The 24,037-nt window shown below is 45.2% G+C and overlaps 1 protein-coding gene across 1 annotated transcript; it reads left to right on the forward strand.

The window, feature by feature from the left end:
• Positions 1 to 3,054: 3,054 nt before the first annotated feature.
• LOC119385273 (zeta-sarcoglycan-like) lies at positions 3,055 to 13,110 on the forward strand. Its single transcript, XM_037652752.2, has 8 exons — positions 3,055 to 3,182; positions 4,307 to 4,575; positions 4,775 to 4,879; positions 6,109 to 6,196; positions 7,565 to 7,684; positions 8,750 to 8,822; positions 12,335 to 12,458; positions 12,900 to 13,110. Exons 2-8 carry the CDS (start codon positions 4,387 to 4,389, stop codon positions 13,092 to 13,094), a joined length of 894 nt encoding a protein of 297 aa, XP_037508680.1. The 5' UTR covers positions 3,055 to 3,182; positions 4,307 to 4,386; the 3' UTR covers positions 13,095 to 13,110.
• Positions 13,111 to 24,037: the final 10,927 nt, after the last annotated feature.

Here is a 24,037-nt window from a genome sequence, read left to right on the forward strand (position 1 = left end):
AATTTCTCAATTTCTGTGATTTGAGCGCACCTTGCGAAAAAACGGCGCGCTTCTTGCTCATAATATTTATTCCCACCAAAGTACAAGTAAAATACAATGTTATGAGTATTTTATTTCCCTTGGATGTCAATGTAATCTTGGGGGAAAAAATCATAAACATGGCAAATCATACAAAATACCGGCATTTCAGGAATTTATTGCTCAAACAAATTAACTGAGAATGATAAAATTCGGTACATATTGACTATGGTGTTCGCGCTTTCTTAAAAATAATTTTCACGGTTTTCACGTGCTGCATTTTACTTCATGATTGTGCCGAAACCTACGTGGTTTACCAAAAACGGCGAAGTTTGAAAATAGCTTTCTCAAAAAGGTCATTTTTTTAAAATCCCACTGATTTAAGTCAAGGACGTTGTCTACCATCCTGCGTAAAAAAAAAAAAACAAAAAAAAAAAAACATTGCATTATTTTGATTTCTAAGAAGCTATAATGCGTCACTTGTGACAAAATCAGTCTAGCGGCCGCGCCACTCTTTTTGTGCTGAAAATCCGATTCAAGATTGTATTTTACATGTTCTTTGATGGGAATAAATATTGTGACTAAGAAGTACACTGTTTTCTCGCTAGGTGCGCTCAAAGTTCCGATATTGCGAAAATGGTAGAAAAGTGTTCTTTGGGAGCAAAATTTATCATGTCTTTTTTCAGGAGAACAAACTTTTTTTCACGAAACTAACCTCGAAATCATTGTTCTAGGTTTAACAGCTGCGCCTATGGTAAATTTCATCAAAATCGGGAATGGTGACAGGGACATCGGGTTCGTTCGCATCTGTACACAACCAGCTGACAACTTCTGCACCAAGCTATCTTACCAGATGAGGCTGGAAGAGCTATCTGAAAAAAAAAAAAAAAGAAAGAGAAACGGTCGCCTACGCTCGAGGTACGAAGATGGAACCAACGGTGTTTTTTAGGAGTTGCCTTGCGCAGACGAAATAATTTTTCTTGTTAAACTGTGAAAAATACTTGTTACTTGTTAAAATACCTTGTTATTTGTCAAAATAACTTGTTAAAATAACTGTGAAAAATACTTGTTAAATTGTGAAAACACGAATGTAAAATATCACTGTAAATTGGTACTAGTAAAGCAACTTCTGCATATATCGTGTATAAGATGCTTATTACCTTGATAGTCTGTATTAGTGTAATACAGTGTTTCATTTGTTTCCGGTCAGTCTAATATGAATTTGGATTGGTGCATTTTCGCGTATAGGTAGTTCTTATTAGTTGTATTGCAGTGCGATTATGCTTGCTGATTGGCCATGTTTGTTTTTTGAAAAGAATGTTCAAATATCGCCAGCGTGAAACAGCACAAATATACTATTCGGGCTAGATCACTTAAATAGGCGAAGAGCGAAAAAAAAAGCATAATAAAATCACTAAAATTAATTAATATTTTTTGTAAATAGCTGCTCTATCACCCATACCGGAATACACGAAAAAAGCCAGCGATTTCAAAACTACGTCTACTTGGAACGAATTTTGAAACTATAACACCAGCCTTGCGATAGGCTGCATAAAGTTTTTCGTAAAGAGTAATGCTGTTCCATTGGAATACTTTGTGTACATTGAAGCTAAAAAAATTCTACAACACCAGTGCGTATTATTGCTAACTTTTCGTTGCAGTGGAAACTCTTTTTTTTTTCGCCCTTGGAGTCAGTTCCCAGTGATTAGGAGCTTCGAATTTGCCAGCTGTTCTACGTAAATTTTAATATGTGCAGTGGAGAAATAAGTTTAACGTTAAATGTCACATAAATGTCACATAAGTGACACTAAATGTCACTTATAACATTTAGCGGACATAAGTGTCCGCTAAATGTCACATAAGGGATATTTACAAATTCTGGTATCATGTGAACTTTGCAAAGAAGCAAACAAGGAGTATGTCATAAAAGGACCCTGTCACAGTATATCTGTCCTCAGACTTATTTTAAAAAATTGTGGACCATTCGTGAATAATTGGTCTTAATCGATATAATGAATTCAACTGGAAGTATTTCTGGTTTACGAGAGGGGTAATATTGTCACGTGGTCGTGACGTCGACGAAGACGGCAGTCGGCGTTTTCAAGAGGAAACTGTTTATTTGGTCGAACTTGTGGCCGGGAAACGGAAAGTTGATTTACAGCAATACACACGGTATGCACTGACAGCGGCGAGCAGAGCGTCGACCGTCGATCAACTGACAAGCGGTCACGCGCGTCGGCTTTTATACAGGCGCTATCGAACTTTCCAGCATTATCGCTGGTGGCGGCGTAACCTCTAGACAAAGCTGGAACATTCGCGTGCGGGGCGCAATCTTAACAAACCGATCTACTACAATCGCGACGCTTCTAGAACACTACTTCGCGGACAGCGTCGAGCGTTGATAACCGTCCCTGCCGGTCAAACCCGAATACATCAAAACAAAACAAGAAGTGGGCGTGGCAATATTAGCTGTCAACAAGAAACTTGACTATTATTTCTCCTCATAAAGAGAGCATTTTAAAAGAGGCCAAGACAGGGAGTAGCCAGTTGAGATTTCCGTCTGGCCACAATGCTCGATAACCTTGGGTATCAACCAATAGGCTTTTAATTTCCTATTGAAACTTTCTCTCTTGTTTTCTTTCTCCCTGAATAGTCCCGATATGACCGTTACACATATGGTAATAGATTGACTCCGATATGAAACATTCTTTCTTTTAGAACACGTTCTAAACAGCCCGCTATTGCTTACAGCTACAGACAGAGACTCGAAAGAAAGCGCAAGCCGAAGGATCGCGGTGTGTTTGTGTGTGTCGACATCTCTCGAGAGCGCAACGAATCTTCATTCTATGTTGCACCTGGCGACACGAGATGGCTCGGTATTCGATCGAAAATGCCCGATGCCGGAGCCTCTCAAGTCTCGGTTGAGTCGACTACTACGATATAGAGATGTAGTAATCATTTACGCTTATTCGAAAGGCGCAAAAAAAGAAAACTAAACTGCTCGTTTCTTCCATAAAACAATCGCACCATCGGGCAACTTGAGTGCACCACACGCGCGGTGCTGTCCTTTAGTGCCCGCGGCGCCGCTTACAAACGATCACGGATCACCGAGTCCTCGGCAGCGCGATTGATCGAAGTTCAGACGGAGGCCCGCTCTCTTACAAGTGAGTCCAACATTTTCTAACGCTACATAATAGCATACTTTGTGCTTTAAAAACTTTATCGCTGTTACTGAGCCGCACCTTTGGATGTGCATGCAAGCATGCAAAAATATACAGCCACTTACCGAGAGCTCGAGCTGAACGTTTTACTCAGGTTTAATATTGGAAAAAAAGGTCATGCATGGTTAAATTCATCTGCGTTGAAAGGAGAATGTCTTTAAGTCGGCACTGTGTAATTTTTAATAGTTTACCGAATGTCGAGTTTCAGCCAACGATAGTTTCCGCGGTGTGGCGTGTTAATTCTCCTACAACTTACTTCGCGATATATTTTTCGAAGTTTCATGTATTAAATTAAAACTAACATGACTTTGAAAGTTTATTAGCAGCTGAAGCAATAACTAATAGCAAATATTAATTTGATAGTTTAATAGCAAGCACATAAGCAGACGAGTGCGCCGTAACTTGACGCAAGTTCATTAGAGCGTATATTTTTTTTGTGCCTGTTATTTAGATATAAGCGTTTATTGAAGCCTACCTTGATCCTCTAGCTCTTTTTATTGGACGATACTAGGAGAGAAGAACACTTTTTTTATTATTCAAAAAGTCATCCCTTCTCTACACTTCTGTTGTCACCTCGAGTGGTGCCCGTGAAACTCACATGTTGAATGAAACCACTCATAAAGTGCGCGAGTGTTTAGATTTGCTTAATTGCGCATTTTCTTCCTTGCTCGCGTTAAATTTAAGTACTTCGCCTGCACCGTCCGTTTACTTAATTTCTGCTTAATCGATTTTCAAAGGGGACGGATTGTGTGGGGATAAGGGACATTCTGGGTAGAGCGAGGGAGCGTTGTGATATTTCCATCTTATATATAGGCTTCAATTATTCTCACCAGTGACATTCATCGCCATGATGCTCACATTCGCAAGGTCCACAATATCTAAAGCATTTTCATAACCCCACTGTACAGCATCAGTCCATGTATAAAATTTCACTCACTTCCCCTATTCCCCTTGTGTTGAACGCGCGAGGCATTTTCCGAAGTAGTACATGTTTGTTCACGCTGTCTTTCTAATATAACGCCCAAAAAACACAAGTTCAAGTTTTTCTTCTTGTCTCTCTCACATAGTTCACGTGGCGGAATGGCGTAGCGAGGAACCGCGAACGAGCAAGCCAGCTGTGATTTGCTGTGTCACTCGAGCCACTGTAATGGCATCCACCACAGTTTCTGGCAATGGAACCATGAGCGTGCACCTAACACCACCGTACGGTGACACTGAACTGCTGAGCGGATGGCGCAAGAAAATGCTCTACGTCCTCGTGGCGACCACCATCATCATTACATCGGTGAACGCAACATTGCTGATGTGGACCATAAAGGTCCTTGACCTGAGCTCGGTGAGGAATGCAACAGCATTAATCATTCACTACAGTTGTGTGTTATTGTTTTACGGGCACGTTCGATGGATGTTACTCTATCAGTTTAGTTTACCTTTTCATCTGCTTGCTATGCGCCGGTGTTTTTTTTTTTTTTTTTGTTAGCGCGGTATGCGCGCGTTATTATCGTTGATATTTACTAAAGATACTATTCGCGTAGGATGGACCAGGTGTCTTGACTTTGACAACGAACGGTTTGAAAATTAGTGGACACGGCCAGTTTCTGGATATCCTTACTCTGAAGCGAATTCAGCACACTGCTCAGGTACGTGCAGTTCGGCTACGCTAGTGTGTGCGTGTGTTTTCTAAATGCCGTCAACTATTACAATGCTGGCAAGAGACTCGACAGAACGCAGGAAAGAAGTTGAGCTCTTGCGGTTCACGAAATACTGACGTCACAAAATGGGTACTGAAAAAAAAAAAGGAAATGTTCTCACCTAATGACATAAACTGGTTAGCCACGTGCTGTGACTGAATATGTAAAATTTGATATGGCGCGACATTATATACCGCTTTCTCTCTCGAAATGTTTCTTCGTTGATGTACAGTAATTAAGGCGAAAACCATAGATGTCTCGAGATGCGGGTTAGCTGGTACACGTTTATTTTTACAGCGCAAAAAAAAGCGCTCGTACAGTTCAACCAGCGCTTGTCTTGTAGCTTCTCTCTTTTTGTCTTGTCCTTTTTTACGATGTAAAAATGAGCCTTAGTTGCCTGATCAAACGCAAAAAAGTGCCCGTTGGCGGCGTCGGCGTCAACACTAAATGATGCAAAAAGTCATGTCTTATGCTCGTCGTGTGACGCCATCGTGACGTCCCATATCGACGAAATTCGGCACGGCATCATGACTTCACTATGATGTCACATAGCGGGACATAACGTGATGACGTCACCACATGATACGTCACTTGGCCAAAGGTGGGCGGATACCTGAGGCACTGCAAAACCGCGTGAGATGCAGAAAGCTTGCAATGCCTCCGATCTCAGAGGCAGTGCAAAACCAGGTTAGGGGTTCAAAGTTTCCCAAAGTGGCGGGGGGAGGGTGGCTCAAAAAAAAAAAAAAAAGAGGACGACGGCTTTCGCTTTCGAGTCATCTTAGGCGAATAAATAAGGAACTGTTCGATGTGCGTTTTGCCGGAAGCTGAATTCACCCGCCGTTATCGAGTCAAGATGGCGCTCGCGTGGCGGGTCTCAAATTAGACGCTGGGGCGTTTCCGTCCATGCCAACGACTAACGGTAGGACAGACGAGGAGCTGTCTGTCTTTACACTAGCACGGACAGAAAGGTCTGGTTATTTAAAGAGAGAGAGAGAGAGAGAGAAATGTAATGCTGAAAGGCAGGGAGGTTGACCAGAAAACATATCTGGTTTGCTACCCTGCACTGGGGAGACAGAAAAGTAAGAAAAGTGTGAATAAGACTCTATGGTTGGTTACATTACATGTTTACAAACACGCATTCGAAATCCGGCTGACTGAAATGGTTATTCGCTTTGTAGGAAAAAGGCCTGATAATTGAGTCAGCTGGGAACGTCAAGCTGCAGTCGATGAACCGACAGGGCCGCTATCACAACAGTTTGACCCTTGGTAAGTCAATTTAAAACACTATTTAAAGCATAAGGGTTACCTGAAGAGTTCCTGCCCAAATACACGGGAATGAGATAGCGCTTTTCTCGGCATTTATTACACGAAACTTGCTGAAAGTTCATGACGTTTAAGCAAACGCACTAAAATGTACCTACTGCTTACGGAGTAATAATTTCAGGCGTCAATTTTTAATCGCTATATCCAGACGTGAGACATCTGTAATTTAAACTCCGATTCATTACTGAACATGATATGGCAATTCTGTAAAGGTGCCTAATGAAACCAAAAAAAAGGGCCAAATTGATCTTACGCACACCTCCCTGAAATACACTAATTTGTAAGCGAAACTTGGTGCCCATGCAAACATTCTGGCAGTTTTATGCACGCTGTAGGACCTGACGTAGGGTTTGTCTCCCTTGGGCGCTCTACCACACACGATTCATAAAACTTCGTTATTTCTTTTTTTTCATTTGTGAGTCTTAGATTGATTAAATCTAAGCTTCAGATTTCTTTAGCTTAAGTATCTTCGTTAATTCCTGTAAAAAAATCACAAACGGTTGAGCAGTTGTCTAATGAGCATTCATGCGTCCCGCATCTATTTGAACGAAAGAAATTGGAGTTATCTTTGAGGTAGACCTTCCGTTTCGAACTATTCCTCTCGTACAAAGTGCCCCTTCTTGGTACATGTGATGTGCACTGGGAACTTTGCTTACGTCACAGCTCAATCACCTGAGCAGCCCATGTAGATGTAATGATCGCCAGCTGCGGGAACCCTTCAAGTTCGTTTAGTTATGTACCTCTCATGTTTCTGCCAACGCCGTATTGATTTAAATCATCGTATGCAACGTTACCCGCTTTCTTTTTTTTTTATTATGAAATGTGTTTAAGGAGAGGTTGGTTGGTTGGTTTAGGTGCAACTCCGGCTGCTCCTCTTACATAATATGTTTCATCGTGAAGTTGTCAGTAATCACAAAACAGTACAAAATCGACGATGTTTTGCAACCTTCGTTGCGGCTTTCTAAAGCGCGAAGGTGGGACACTTTGCTCATGCGTCTTATGTAAGGTATGATACTCACAGTGTGCCACTAGACATTATTTTTTAGTGTCTTCTGGTGATACCTACTCTCCTCATTGAGAGCATAACCCACAAATGAACCTTCTTCCTTACTAGAGCGCGTATCGCGTTCTCTCCATCCTTCTCATTTTCCTTATTACTTCTCTGCCACCTTCCCCGTCCCTCCATTTTGGGTAGCAAATCGTTGTAACCTAATTAACCTTCTTGCCTTGGTTAGCCTTTCTCTCTCTCCCTCTTTTATTAGTGGTATTTTTTAAATTGCATTGGTGATGAGCTCCTCACTTATATTGCAGGTTCTGGAATCCTGGAATCGCGTGGTAGTCACTTTTTGGTGAGAAATCCGCAAGATAATGTTTTATTCCGAAGCGACCCATCAGAAGTTGTCGTGGCGACAGACAATCTCAGGATTTCTAGTAAGTATACCAGCAGAAATGTAAAGTTGCTTCAAATTGCGGATGTGGATAACATGCTTTATGTAGGGCGATTGCTATAATTATACTGTTGCAATTGTATCGTTATAAGTTGTCTTTGTTAGAACAGACGTGGACGCAAGAAATGACGTAGTGTATATTCTGTTTCACGGGTGCCCATGCGCTGGCGGACCAAGAGGGTGGAAAAATAGGGGGGGGGGGGTCGAATGTTCAGACCCCCCCGCCTATCTGTTTTGGAGAAGACTTGCCACTTAGTGGTCGCCAGCGCCTTTAGAACCTGCATCCACACATACACGCGCGCCCATGAGAGCTTACGGCATGGTTTATGGTAGCTTAAGAGGTAAAGCATTGCAAGCGTAATGCAGGATTTACGGGTTTGAGTCCTTGTGACAAGTTGTCTCTTAGTCTGTGTTCGTTTACACTTTCATTATTGTTTTCACATTTCAAAAGGACACAAAAGATATTATTTCTCCTGTGTGTCTACATTTTATTGTCCTTTTCCATTGCACTATTGTCAATAACAAAAGAAAGGAGACGCTCGGATCGAACCCCTTGCTCTCCAAAGGTATATGCTATAACGCAGTAGTCTAGGTTGACGCACTCTACTTTTATGTTGTGACAAATATCTTTTTCTATACACGATGCGAGACATTAAACAACGCCTCATTACCTGTTCCAAGCGTTATCGGCTTGGAACGATATACGGAGAGAGAGGCCATATCGCATGCGTTTTTGTTTTTCGCTACACTGTCCGACATTGGCGAGACTGAGTTTCAGTGCTGAACGGCAACTCATCTACAGCGGTCGTATCTATAGCGCTGCAGGGGTGACTCTCAACGCACTGCAACCAGGATGGGCGCTCATTGTGTTTCCGTTGGTATATACTTCCATACTGATAGCACAAAAGAGGCACTACATCTAGCGGGACGTAGTACATCTACAGAATACGCAACACAGCAGGCCGCATAATAGGCCACTAGCACGCCATTTTCAGAATGAAAACGGTTTATAATGCGTTGTACTGCATCTCCACTTCGAATTTTGCAGCGAAGGCTGGATTTCAGCTGGACGGATCTCTGCACGCCGAAGTCGTCAGAGGTGGCTCAGCCAGAGACCTCAAGTGAGTTTACCGAACACCCAAAAGCCGGTATAATATCCTCGCTGTGATGCAATTAGCCCGAAGTTTCCGAAAAGTTATATCAATATTCTAAACAAAATCTTTCAACAATCACTTGATACGGGTTCTATCCCATTGGAATGGAAGATAGGGTAGGTGATTCCGATTCATAAATCAGGTGACAAGCACTCTCGGTTTAATTACCGCCCAATTTCACTCACCAGGATTTCCATGTAAACTTCTCGAGCATATATTATTTTCTGACCTTCCTAATTGTCTCGAATGTAATTTCTCTTTGCCGCACTCTCAACACGGCTTTCGCAAAGCTTATCCACGCGAAACACAACTAACATAATTTACACAACCGTTGCATGCCATTCTTGATTGTTTTTGAACTTCGGAAAAACAGCGCTAAGACGGGACATATAAAGAAGCGACAAGACCACGTGATGGTCTTGTCGCTTCTTTCTATGTCCCGTCTTAGCGCTGTTTTTTCCATGTTCAGTATGTACCAACAAGCCCGCGTTAACACCCTACATCTGATCGTTCTTTTTTCGCAGATTGCATATTTCTAGATTTCTCTAAAGCATTTAACAAAGTCTGTCATAATTTACTAATGTATAAATTACGCCAGCTTAACCTAGATCCCCAACTTCTTGCTTGGCTTGAATGCTTCCTGTCCGGTCGTTCTCAGTATGTTTCTGCTAACAAATTTGACTCACCCTCCGGTCACGTTTGCTCGGGCGTTCCACAAGGCTCTGTTCTGGAGCCGCTAGTATTTCTAATTTATATTAATAACTTAACTTCCTTTGTTCCATCTAATAATAATGTTTTCGCCAAAGACTGCGCGTAGTGTAACACATGGCAGATGGAACTAAACATAACCAAATGCAAAGAAACGCACGTTACTAGGCGTACTCACAGTCCACCAGCCTATAATATCGCTAACACCCCTCTACATTGTGTTTCATCCCATAAATATCTTGGTGTCCACATTTCACCTGAATTTACGTGGAACACGCACTTTACATACCTAACGAGCAAAGCTAACAGATCGCTGGGCTATCTCCGACGAAATTTTTTACGTGCACCGCAATCCCTCAAACTAATTCTCTATAAAACACTTATTTGACCTAAACTTCAATATTCACCCTCAGTATGGGACCCCAGTCAGCACAGATTAATTGATTTATTAGACGAGATTCAAAACAATTCTACGCGATTCATTCTATCTAACTGTAACAGGACAGCTATTATCAGTTTGATGAACGCTATTCTGAGGTTACCATCCTTATCCTCACGGCGTAAACACGCGCGGCTCTCTCTTTTCTATAGGATATATCATCACCCTCTTTTATGACACGGACTCCTTTCGGCACCAAATTACACATAATCTCGCATAGATCACCAACACAAAGTCGGCATTCCTTCTTGCAGATCCTCCACTTTCCTTCACTCATTTTTAACACACACAAGTGATGAGTTTAATCACTCTCCTGTAAGTGTTGTCTCTGTCATGGATACTAACCGCTTTAAAGAAACCATACGCAATATCTTGTTCTAAGCTTTTCTTTGTTTTTTTGCTGTTTGTAACTGAGCAGCATCATTATTACTTATATTAATTGCCCATCTTCATTTATACACCGAATTTTGCACTCTAGTTAATAATTAACGTGTCATGTATTCTGTTTCCTTTTTAATTAATAATTGTTGGGGTTTAACGTCTCAAAACCACGAAATCGTAATGAGGGACGCCGTAGTGGAGGGCTCCGGAAATATCGTTTACCTGGGGTTCTTTGACGTGCACCTAAATCTACGCACACGGGTCTCAAGCATTTCCGCCTCCATCGAAAATGCAGCAGCCGCGGCCGGTATTCGATCCCGCGACCCGTTGTGCCGCTAGCATTTGTGTAACTACTTAAGGTAAAGGTTACACTTAAGGTTACACTTAAGGTACACTTAAGGTAAAACAGGGTAGCGACGAAGTTCAGCTTAGTAATCTCACCAGTGTCACCGCTAAAATAATTACGATTTGGTACTTGTTAAATTTGGTCATAAGGCCAAAGGAAACTGTTTGAAACTCGCTCAATGGACAATATTTGTCAAAGTTCCTTCAGCGAAAAATTTTCTGTATCAAGTGGAACCTGTCTGCAAAGTGTCTATGATGTCAAGGTGTGTCAAAAGGAAAATGTTGCCTGTATAGATGGCTTGCACGTGATGTCCTGGACGCAGCTTCTGAAAGGAACTGGGACTCCGCGATGGCGGCTTTGGTGACAAACAAGTTGCGTCTATGTGAGAACGACGCAGCAGGAACGTCTATGTGCGCGAATAATGAAAGACCCTGCATGGGATGTTTTCATACCATTAATGTGACATCGGAAACGTTGCGTCCCCACATGCTGGTGCTCCAACACAGCACTTTCAGTGACGTCAGTGCAAGCCATCTATGTATACTCAGCCATTCAAAAGGGAACACGGTTTGTTTAAAGGTAACCGGAAAAATAACTTTAGCTATTTTTACAATCACTAGCTTTCTCCGATATATAGCATTAGCTTGCAGATACCCCATACAAAATGTAGGAATCAAGTTTGCCCTGGGCGTAATCATGAGTTGCGCATTGACTCACATTGAATGAATAGTTTGTCAATAATAACCTTTTTAAATTAAAAATGTGGTATTGAGTCGCACATGCATGGAGCGGTACAGCAATCATGGCTACACGTGCAACACATGGTGGCAGCTTTCGGCTTTCAGTCTAACTGACGGGCCTGCCCTAAAGCACCGCGACCACTCGTGAATATAAATACGGAAGCTTATTGATTGACACGCATGTCGTTTTGCTGCTGGAGCTTAAGAATAATGGTTTTTTACTGCGTGTGACCCTCGGCAGCTCCATTTCTGTCCACGAGGAGATAGCAAGCAGACTGGAATACTAATACGCGACGTTTATAGAATCTTTTGGTGCTGTGTCTTACCATACTTGTCACTAGACACTCGTGGACAGCACGATTAACCACTCCAGTCAGGTACGCTATCGTTTGCACCGGCTATCATACATCGCAAATTTTGACGTCTATAGTTTTACCGTCAGACAAAATTTTCTGCGTGAAATGCCAATCTTATGCCAAACGACTCGAAGAGATGCCAACTTTCGTAATTCTGCAGACGCAGCTGTTGAAATACAATGTAATCTAGCAGTAATGTTGAAGCTCCACTGCGGTTGAGTTCTGGGGATACTTCACTCTGTGCATAGAAGAAACTTCTTCGCAAACTGGGCGAAGCATGTCGTTGGAAATTTTTGAAAGCAAATATGAGAAATTTGTATCACATTGTGATGCTACATGAACATTACGTCGACAAATTGCGCTAAGACGGGAACAAACAGCGCTGGACACGGGACAGCAAACTAACGACAGACAGGGCGCTGAAGGCAGTGAAGGGTGTTTTTCAATACAAGAAAAATAGCAAATGACGTGTGAGAATAACAAGGAGTGTCGTTCCTGTTCTTTCCCAGGGTCGAATCTCCCACAAAGAGAATAAGCGTCCACGGAGAAGAAGAGGTGTCCATGATTGCCCGAGCCGGCGACACATTAGTTACATCTCTTCAAGACATCCATTTGCACACCAGGAGAGGACAGGTATAAATGGCACATAAAACATCTGTGTGCGCGCATGCGTGCTTGCGCGTGTGTGTATTTGTGTGTATGTATTCGTACGTGATTCCCGCTTCAGTAGTACGTCAATTTTCATACTTTGAGGACCTTTCATTAGCATAGTTCAACGTCGAGCATTACTGACCCTACATTATTATGGTGTGCTAGATGCCCGACCCATGTCCATTGCGACGCCAAGGCAATATAACCGCTGGTAGTTACTTGTAACAGACTGGATTCCAAGAGAAGGGATGCTCACGAGGAGGAGGCAGAAAGTTAGGTGCCCAGATGAGATTAAGAAGTTTGCGGGCATAGCATGACAGCAGCGAGCTACAGGACCGTGTTAATTGGCGAAACATGGGAGAGATCTTTGCCCTGCAGTGGGCGTCGTCATGCTGATGGTGATTACGGTATGTTTTATTCCAGATTGTCGTGGACTGCAGCCGACTGGAGATCAGAGATCTTGAAGTGGCTGATCCGGCTGTTCGTTCTACGGACATGCGTGTATACCAGCTGTGCTCTTGCGACGACGGCATGCTTTTTCTCACACCTTCCGAACGACACTGCCGAGCTTCGACTGACCTCTGCTCCAGCCTTCCTGGGCTATCCAGTGCTGCATGAAACTACGAAAGTTGTACACAAGCCACATACGCGTTGCAAAAATGAATACGTCATTGTACTTGGTGTTTTGCACTCTGTTCACACTTTCGAACACACCTACAATGTTTGTGAAGGAACGCATACACTGCAGTGACCTTCTTGCTGGGAAGGGTGCTCATTTACTAAGTCGAACTGCTGAAGCTTATTACGAGGCTCCTACTGCGCATCGTATTAATTTCTTTTGGTGCGCTACTTGAAAGAAAAAACGCCAGGCCTGCGCTGAAACTTCATTCAAAATCAGCGTGCACAAACGATTACGAACTGCAAAGTGCACCTTATAGCCATTATTTTGCTTATACGTGAATAGCAATTGGTACCGTTTGGTTATGCTCGAACTTCAACAGAAGCTAACCGGAAAATAACGTGGCTACGGTTCCACACAAAACGGCGCACACGTTCGGGCTTTTCGATATGTCATTTCGTGCATTGCGTGGGGCTGTTCCTTTCTTTTGCGTTGATTTGCTTGGTGCTCTACACGGAAAAGCCTGCAAAAATGGGCAGAATGGTTCAAAATAGTTCTTTATTTCTGCAGCCGATCTATGCGACTAGCAGCTCGTTACAGACTCCCAGAAGGTGTTGTGAGTGAGTGAGTGAGTGAGTGAGTGAGTGAGTGAGTGAGTGAGTGAGTGAGTGAGTGAGTGAGTGAGTGAGTGAGTGAGTGAGTGAGTGAGTGAGTGAGTGAGTGAGTGAGTGAGTGAGTGAGTGAGTGAGTGAGTGAGTGAGTGAGTGAGTGAGTGAGTGAGTGAGTGAGTGAGTGAGTGAGTGAGTGAGTGAGTGAGTGAGAGCGAGCTCTTGTACGTTTTTGCTTGTGCGTGCATGTGTGTGTTTGAGAGAAAGGGATAGCGTTTCGTTGCTGCGCTAGGAGCTACCTTAAATCAAAGCAGAAAGAAGCAATACCGTGTCATCCCTTATCAGGTACTGCAGCACTCTGCCCAGCACTTTCATGGCTCACAGTCTGCCGAGCTGCAAAGGAAGGAAAGATAAAGGCACGCTTGAATAATTACTCTGCGAAGCCCCGTTAGCGAAGCGGCGTAGTCTCGGGAGGTAGAGTGAGGCCTCGCAGTGCGCGTACCGCTTATTCAGCGCGCTTCCAAACACGACGCTCATACTTAAACGCAGTTTATACCGCCATCACTTTCGAACGCACGCCCGTCTCGTCCGAGGGGCTGAAAGTGGGCTCGCGTGCGCAACGGGCGTCGAGGAGAGATTGGGCAAAGGCGCACGGCATGCTGCCTATTGATGCGGGTTATCGGCCTTTCCGCTCAGCCTGGCAGAAACAGGCAACCGCAGCCCATGGCCCAGCGATAGGCCGCAAGAGCCGCTCAACAAGCGCCGACGCGACGGCTCATCTGCAAGCGGGTCTGGGACGGTAACCACGCTTTGGAGCGAGCCATACACTAACCCGCGCGTGCGACCGCGGGAGCGACCACTTATCTTCAGAGCCCGCCGATGGTTATACCATAACTCGCGTTCACTAATTCTCGACAGCGCCGCCGAAGCCGAGTTTGCGCGTGATGAGATACGGCGGGCGTTGCTTACAAAAGCGTTGTATTCCCGGGGCCATACACTCAACAATGACGGTGAGGTTCCTGCTAGCAGGGATTCTTGCCATCCTTTTGGTCTGATCAATGCAAAGATAAACGCTGCCCCCTCAGATTCCAAGGATCCTGATATTGTGTGGCTGTAATCTGAAATTTCCAAAGTTTGACAAACGCCTTCAGTTACTCGAATTCGAAAAGAAACCGAGGGCGCGCCTGCTCTTGGCAGGCACCGAAGTTCTGTGGCGCGAAGTAGAGCGGATAGCGAAGAATAGACAGACGTTAGTACTCGGCGTCATGTCGCGGCGCGAAGATTGATTACGTTCCCACCTTCATACCTGTAATAGACAACGCTGCACGCAGCTGATGCATCATGAGAAACTTCGCCCATTTATGTTGGCTAACACGCGTGTGACATGCTACGCTTGCAACGTAGTAGTGTCAGCTGTTTGCAATCTCAACTGTTCTTGTCGTCAGCGCGATTCAGCTGTCGATTCTTGTACTGCGAAAGTTAGTCTTAGCCCTGATGGTTAGGCAGTCCTCGTTGGAGCCCTCACTCTCTTGCCGGCGTGGTGGTGCACACAACTGTACCACATAGCCTCCGATAGCGCACCAGGCAAGATGAAGGAATAGGATGGAGATGAGGATGGAGAGAGAAGCGCTACGCTGACTCGAGCGTCGTTCCCGCTAGTGGCGCTGGCGCGTCTCTAATTAAGCCGCAACCGCCGGCGCCGCCGCAGGAGCTCAAGCAGCGCTATCTGCCTTTTCGCAGCCCATGTGTTTACGCACTCGCCCGGCGCGGCGGACTAATGCCGGGTATTGTTAGCGCTAATCGCTTCCAAGTGCGCTCATAACAATTCCTCCTTCCGTCGACGGTTCGTGCACTCAATTCTTTCGTATCTCCATTATATTTTCTTGCTTCTATTTGATTATTTACTTTCTTTTTTTATTCCTTTTCTACGATGCGTTATCGCGCTCATCCGTCTCAATCAAGTGGAGCAGAAGTCAGTTTGTGGGGGATTAGGAAGAACAGAAAAAGCGGGAGCGCTCGCCACCGAAGCCAAAATGAGGCGGAAAGACGTTGCGGGAAAGCCGAGAGCCGAGGAGGCTTAAGTTTTCCGCGAACGTTAGTCTGTATGACAACGCAAGCGTTATTAGCCTGCTTTACGCTGTAGAATATGGCTAATTTCCTACTCTCGTCGTCTCCCACCTTTTTGCTGGTCAGTATTCTCTCTTTGCATCGGCTCAGAAGTTGTATGCCTAGTGTCACGATGCACCAGCTATAATTATCCAGAGAAAAAAAAATATCACCTCGTGTTATTCGGCATAAAAAAGAAAAATAGTGAATTGTTTGCTGTGTAATCGTAAAATTCAGAGGCCAAATTAGGCACGGGACACAAAACAAACATATCACAGGACAAGCGCTTGTCCCGGGCTGTAGCGTTTGTCCTGTAGCGCTTGTCCTTTGCTGTGTGTTTTCTGTGTCTTCTACCTAATTGTCGCTCTGCGGTTTACCATTATGAACCACCTATCCCAACAACGAATTTTCTTATGGTTGCTGTGTAGTAGCGTGATTGACTGTAATCATCATTTCTGCCGCATCATCTTTGTTCAAGACAGGAACGTTAACCGGAGATATACGCATAAATACGCGAGGACCACAGCTCGTCCTCTTGCGCGTGTTTGCCTCATCGTTTTCAAAAAGGTTTTATTAAGACAATGAAACTTCACTAGACCTCAGTACAGAGATGAGGGTGAGGTGAGGGAAGGACAGACCTCATTAATGCGTACTAGCCGTGGCCTTTCCCTTCTTCTCTTTCCTGTGAGGTCTGTATTCTCCATTAAGCCAAAATACCATATGTTTCCAGCAGGTGTGCGCACGTTGCACTGAAATATGTGAACTCGGAGACCGTGAACTGCGAGCCCGCGAGCTCGGGCACCAAAATTCTGAGAGCTTTGAGATAGAAAAGACATGTTTTGTTACCCTACGGAAGCATGGCGGTTAGCTCAAATACCAAATGTAACAAGACTTAACTCGACCAATTTAACCGAACAACCAGAGCCTCTTTCTTTTCCTGAAAGCCACACGATATCCCTCCTAAAGGAACTCATTCCTCCCTGCCGCTTCACTGGCGCCGCAATTCAATACGTTGCACGACGTTAACGTCACATGCATCGGCCACCGTAGCAGAAAACTGTACTCACGAGTGAGACGGCGAAATGGCTAGGTGTGCGCGGGTAATGAAGCAAAAGAGAGACGCGTCACTGCTGCTAACAGCGAAAGCCCCAGAAAAGGGTCCATTAGAAACCTTAGCAGGCACCGGGTTCGGGCTGAAACGCGATACGAAACTGGGGGCTCGGGGAGTCATGGCGCATGAAAAGAGGTCTGTAAGCACGCCGCCACCGGACACCGGGGCTCTACCGTACCTTTCGCGCTCACTTCTTCCCTGGAAAGACAAAAAAAAAAAAAAGCAGAGGAGAACGCGAGAAGCCAGGAACGCTTCTTTGGCGTCTTTGGTGACAGCTGCGAATATGTTTCTTTTTTTATTGCTATTTTCTTTGTTTCCTTTGCAGTTTGTTGGTCTTTCTGGTTCCGTCTCTCGCTGTATCAAATTGCATATACGTTCGTGCTCTGTTTGGTTTAATGTTGACTTCTTTCTGACTTCCGGATAGACGGACAGCTCTGTTCTCAGACAGTCTCAGCCTGAACTTACTAGTTCGGTTGGCTACTGTCAGGTCTGAATACACATTATACTTACAGTTTACGAGAGTTCATACTCAGCACGCAAGGCTTTCTTCTCGAGGGGTGACTTGTTGAACTGATGCGCATGATATGAAGGGGAACTGTTTAGGTTTACCGAACCTCAGTGCCGAGCCTTCAGACTGGTTACGCTTTCGAGACGACGTAAAGGGCTCACCAGTTTAGTTTGGGCCTTACTTTTTGAACACTGTCACTGTAGATTTTTTCGATAAGGAATATGCCAAGTCAGAAAACGCCTGATCGTTCTAAATGCCTTATGCCCACATCATTACCTGCACGTCGAACGCAATAGTACGCATATTTTCGAGCAGCGGTCTCGTTTTCCAACCAGAGCAAGACATAACTGCCCGGATGTTGTTACTCTGTGCTAACAGCGGGGCGTGAATACGGAACCTTAAGAAGAGCATTGTTCTGACCTATGCCCTATCAATATATATTTTATTCCTGTTCCGGCTAACAACATTAGCACACAGAAAATATGCAAACAAGAGTCCCAATGTATCAGATGCGCTTTTCCCTCTTCTGGGTCGTGGACGTACAGAAAAAGTTGGATGTTGTGTAATACCGCCAATTTTGAAAGCCCGATAGTGCGGTACTGAAGGTGTTAGAAAACAATGATGCTGCAACTGCATGTCATCGTGAGAACCCTTCAGTTGTCGCCGTCATTTTACTATGCTCTCTGCACACTGTTTCTTCACGCGAACTGTAGAAATTTGAAGTTTATTGACAGCTGTGACAATACAAGACACGTCACGAATTGCCATGGCGCCTGGCATAAGGACACGCTTGACTAGGCTCCTGACACCACGAGCGCAGCAGACAAGTGCCGACAACTGCAGAAAAGAAGTAATATATAGATATATAGGTACATATGCATAAATTGCGTGATGAATATGCAGGTTCTAATGTACTAAAAAAAAGCTCGATATTAAATGTGGGAACTATGATCATTACAATGAAACTTACTCTGAAACAAGCAATGCAACTGATGCTTCCGGCTTGCTCTTGGTTGCATCCAGATAATTCCCCTCATTAGGGCAGAAGGATAGCCGCGCCGGAGCTCGTCCGCCAATGGGACGGTACAGATTTAGCTCGCTAAATGCGTGCCAACCCGCTCATTACCATACAAATCCGGACTCGCATGCGATGCCCACCCTCTCGCTTTGGATGATTGAGCCTTCACTCCTGAAGCAAAATTACTCCTGTCTGATGCCATGATTACGCGGCCGGTTGCTTTGGCAACACACAACGCGTTTCTGCAACATCTGCAAGTGCGGAAACGCACACAGGGACTCAGTGGTGTGGCCGCCAGCCTGAAAGCTGATCTGAGTCATTAAGGAAGCACTGCCACGTGGTTATCTGTCCGTCTTCTTATTTTGTACGTGCTGCAATGCATTTTATGCACTTCAGAGATGCATCACACTGCATGACAAGAAAAAACAGGCCACACATTTACAGCTGGAGCGCACAAACTATTCAGCCTCAGTCACTCTAGATAAAAGCTAGATTAATACAGAAGTAATCATCGCTTAGATGTGATAACAGTGGTATTAAGCACTCCGTATTGAGCCCCTATCCGTCGGCGTAAATATTGCCCGCTTTTATCCGCGCACTTCACGAACGCTGCAACAGCACCTGTCAGAGCTCGTTTCATACCGTGACCTAAGCGACGCGTTGCTTTGGACGGGGCATGGTAGATAAAGCACCAGCCGAATACATTTCTTTTTTTTTTGCTGTATTATTTCTTTTGTTATGGCTACCCACCATTAGTTTGTTTGACGGCGCTACGCTAAATTAGCGTGCAGTTAGTACGTGGTTTAAAATAGCTCAATACGTACGTGTTCCTTAGGAAGGCCTACATTTGACCAAGTGGGCCTTTTTTTAATTATATGTTGTTTAGGAGATGTTAGCGTTTTTATATAGCGCCGGCTAATATTTTTCATAGATAACAGAATTCGTGAAAATCACAAGTAATGAAAAAATCACAGCATATCCATGGGGTGAATGATGATGAGTCGGGCGAAGCTCCGGAGGGAATCATCGGTAAACCGTGAAACTCTTCCGTGAAATTCGCCCAGTACATCATATAAAGAGTGTGAAACACCGCGGTGAGGTTATTATTGAACCAAAGTCGATCACACACGTCGCAACTGTGGCCAAACGAATGAGCGAGAAATTCCCGCTCGAACCGCGCGTCGGCTCCTTGAATGTGAGACCGCTGGCGCCGCTTGGTCGCCGCTTCCCGCGCACGAGCACCATCAAGGTCTGCCAGGCGCCGCGCACGCTTCGTCGCCGCTTCTCGGGCTCGACTTTCGGGGTCCGCTGCTTGGAGTGCACGTTGCGCCGCGGCGTCATTGGCGCGCACCGTCGCGGGATCCGCCAGGTGCCGCGCTCGCTTCGCCGCCGCTTCTCAGGCTCGCACCGCGGGATCCTGGCGACGGGCACGAGCCGCCGCGGCCCTCCGCGCCCGCCGCTCCGCTTCGTCCATGCCCCACCAACAATCCGACACGTACGGCGACGATCCAGGAGACTGAGAGAGGCACTCGTTCCCCGCGCACCCAGGCACAGCCCGCGCAGCAGCCAATCGGACAGTAGCGGCACTTCCACCGCCATCTAGTGGCGATTCACACAAGCGCACTATTGCACACACTTCTGTTGGACCAACGACATCTAGGATATGAGACGAGAAATGGTGATGACGACACAGATTGTGTACAGCGCCATCTACAATATCATCACTCAACTGCAGTTTGTGTGTACTTCTATGAGACAGCGCCATCTATTATACTGTTCGGGAGATACTGCCGGTTACGCCTGACGCCGGACAAGGTTAGACTAAGAGGAGCTTCGCCCCTAAAAAAAATCGGCAGGTCCCACGCATTGTGGGAATCGGTTTCATGCGAAGCAGTCAGCGAGTACTTCTATGCTCTATTTTATGGCTTTGAGCCAAATGTCACGAGGTGGATCTACGTGTTTTTGTAAGTGTAGTAGCTGTGTGCACATCATGGCCTTACAGGCACGTCGACATCACTGGCGTTTAAAGGGTAACTTATGATGCGACGTAACGTCAGCCCTCACGTCAGAGTACATACGTCAGTATTATAGAAACTAAGTGCACTTTATGCTGGAATCATGTGAATATCATACGTAACTTTCGTTAATGTATTCCTCCGGGGTCGAGTAATGCTTCAGTATAGCTTGCTGAATCACAGGAATAAAATGTAATGTTTATTAGACTGCTATAAAAGCGGAGCCAACACTGGAATCGCAGACGTTAATCTGACATGACGCCTGTATCGTAAAAGTACATATGTAGTGTTTATTGCTTTCCTGTAAAATTAGCCACCACCACAACCACAATTGACGTTGCACCGACATTACGCCTGCACAGGCTGTTTTTCCAAACCAGTTTATAGATCTGGCGTGGCTCTGTGGTAGAATACCTGTTTGCCACGCGGAATGCTTGGGTTCGATTCCTGCTGGGATCCTGATTTTTATTCTTTCCATTCGTCGGGTGAACGCTGCCGATGTAAGCTTTTCTTAACGCACTCGCATTTAAATTAAAAGTGTCTGTTCTCACCGTTCCTGGGTAGATAAAAATGTCAATCACCTGTGGCGCATACCCGTGCACCGCGGCCCATGGTAAGCGGCTATGTGCCACATGTGTCTGGAGGAAAGGGTTTGACGACGTACGCCACAGGATTTTCACGTTATTCATGTCATGACCCGACAACCATATTCGTCAAATACTGTAGCCATCCCATGCCAATTGTGGTCTACACGAAGTTAAGAAGGTGATCAGGAGAGCACCCAGAGGTAGGCGGCTAGATAGATAGATAGATAGACATATAGATACGTAGATAGAAACGCTCGAAGTGCCAAAGGTTCGCTAAGAAATGCTTCGCATTTAAAAAATGCATGAAAGAGCACCGAGGGTGAGTTTCTGCAAGTACGTTACGTAGCGACGCGAAAAACAACACAAAATACAGTCCACTCACGTAACACTATAGTTCCTAATAATTACAACATCTATTCCCAAACTACATTTTTTATATCTGGCTAATCAAGTCTCAATAATGAAAATATAGCCAGTGACTAATCCACTACAGCGTAAACAGTATGTGCCAAATTTTCTTGCCATGACGATGTTCTTATTTTTAGGGATAGTCCTCGTGACCACTCCTGATGCGGTTCTTGCGTTCTGAAGTCTCGTTCACACTGGGAAATCCGCCTCCTAAACCCAACGGAATTCTCCTGCCGCCGAAATTCGCCGTTGTTCACATTGCTTGCCCAACAACAACTTCACACCGGAAAGTTATACCGCGCCATCTGCAAGTATAAAGCGCTAGCGAACAAGCAAACGTAGGACATCCCAGAACGTTTCCGCGGCTACACAGCAGCTACAGTGATACCGCGGCGTGTTCCGTGTTCGCGCGTTCCTGCTGGTGTAGAGGCGCGTACTGCTAGGGCTGGTGGCAAGCAACTTTCCGGCGATGCATGACGAACAAAAAGAAGCATCCGCCGAAGAAGAAACGACGCCGGCGGTGCTTGTGGGTTCGTCCTGCTCTGCAAGAGCGCGAGACAGGCACGTAGGCAAGGGAAGAAAGAAAATTATGTAAAACAAAAGAAAGAAAATTATGTAAATAAAAAGATAAGGCAACTTGCTAGATAAAAACGCCTTTTTTAATTTTTTTTTCTGCATGGAAACTGCCACCGTCATTTTAATGAGTTCTGAATGAAAATGCCACGAACAGTTCAATAAGTGCACGTAGTTCAAAGGGTCCCTCATTACCCCGCGTTCAAAGACGAGACAGTGGTTTCCTCCTCGCCTTCGCTACCCTTCCTAAAGGGCACATCTCCCCCTCGCCACTTATTTCTTAAAAGCTCGTCTACTATGTCGGCACTAAGCGTTGACCCTATCAAGATTTCGCGCTTTTCGGCTACACGCTGTTATCTCAGTTTGCGCAGTCGCAAACACAGAAAAAAAAAATGAAGCGATATCAGTTGACCCCGCACGACAGTCATGCGAGGCAAGGAAGAACGGATGGGTGGCTGCATGGCAGAACAGTGCAGGAGACAGTTCAAATCTGATATTCCGCGTATATGGAACAATCGAGAGTATGTACTATATAGACGTCACGGCAATCACTGTTCTGCGTCACGAAGTATAGCGCTCGTTTTCTTTTTTTGTGTGTGTGTGTGTATTTCCAGAGGCTAATGAGGGGCCCTTTAACGTTCCCAACGCCACAGTTTTCTTTCTTCCATAAGTCACTGCACATTTCACTGCTCCCTCTTGCAGCGTAATAGCTAGTGCGAAGACTAGAGCAAATGCCTTTTGACCGTTCTTGATACGAATTCTAATTTCTCCGCTGCATACAGTGCAATAACATTTAGCTCGCATGTTCACCGGGACTTTGACTACATGTCGGCAACGTTGTTTTTTTTAATGTTAAAGAAGCGTTAATAATAATTATTGGGGTTAAGCGTCCCAAAACCACGTTATGATTATGATAGACGTCGTAATGGAGGGCTCCGAAAATTTCGACCCCCTGGAGTCCCTTAACATGCACCTAAATCTAAGTACATAGGCCTCGAGCATTTTCGCGTCCATCGAACATGCGGCCGCCGCGGCTGGGATTCGATCCCGCGACCTTCGGGTGAGCAGTCGAGCGCCATAACCACTAGACCACCGTGGCGGGGTTTCAAGGAGCGTTGTAGGACCTATTTAATAGATCAAAATTTCTGCAGCCACACATACTATTCACTACAAGAACGTTTTCCCGTTCTTTTTGTTGTTTTTTTTTGTTTTTTTTATTCTTCAAGTTGCCAAGGAGGGAAGCGATACAAAAAAAAAAAAGAAATGCGTCCGCTCCTGTAGAAAACGGCGGCTCTTCAAGAGCACAAAAGTTCAAGGTTAACCACTTGTCTTATTGAGCCCGGTAGATTGTTTATTGCTTCGAACAGCTTATGGTTTACTGTTTCACGATTGTAGGGCCAATCGTCGCTACATGGTCGCACCGCAAGGAAGGCGGTCCTTTTTACTGTAAATTACATTTCTATGAGCGAGCCGCATTTCGTCCTCCGAGCGACCGTTATCCATTCAAAAAGTCATACCTATATTTCACGAAGGCACCAGTATATATGCTCGCACTGTCACCTCCCCGTCTACCTTGCCTCATCGCGCAAGTGAAGCTGAAGGTCGCGGGGACGGTTCACTATGCTCAGCACACTCTCGCGACCGGTGTCGCACAACGAGTCTGTGCGCTGAGAGCACCGCGGTCCAGCAGAGGCTCCCTAAAAGGTGCCACTCCTACCGTTCACGCCGATGGCGCGACGGCGTTCCTTTAGGATTCCCGGCAGTGTCATCAATATGCATCAACGTCTCCCACACCAACGCCCGCTCGCATCCGAAGGGAACTACCTTTTACTCCGCGCTTTCGGTGCTTTTGCCGTCGGCTCTCTTCTTCCTTTTCTACTCGTACATCTGCAGATACTGACTCTGCAGCCCGCGCAAAATACGTGCGATGAGCGCTGAGTGGGGGAAGAGACAGGGAAGAGGGGGGGGGGGGGGCTGCTGTTATAGCGTCATACCCGCTCCCCGATAT

Source organism: Rhipicephalus sanguineus, chromosome 3 (genome assembly GCF_013339695.2).
Source record: "Rhipicephalus sanguineus isolate Rsan-2018 chromosome 3, BIME_Rsan_1.4, whole genome shotgun sequence".
Taxonomy (NCBI): domain Eukaryota; kingdom Metazoa; phylum Arthropoda; class Arachnida; order Ixodida; family Ixodidae; genus Rhipicephalus; species Rhipicephalus sanguineus.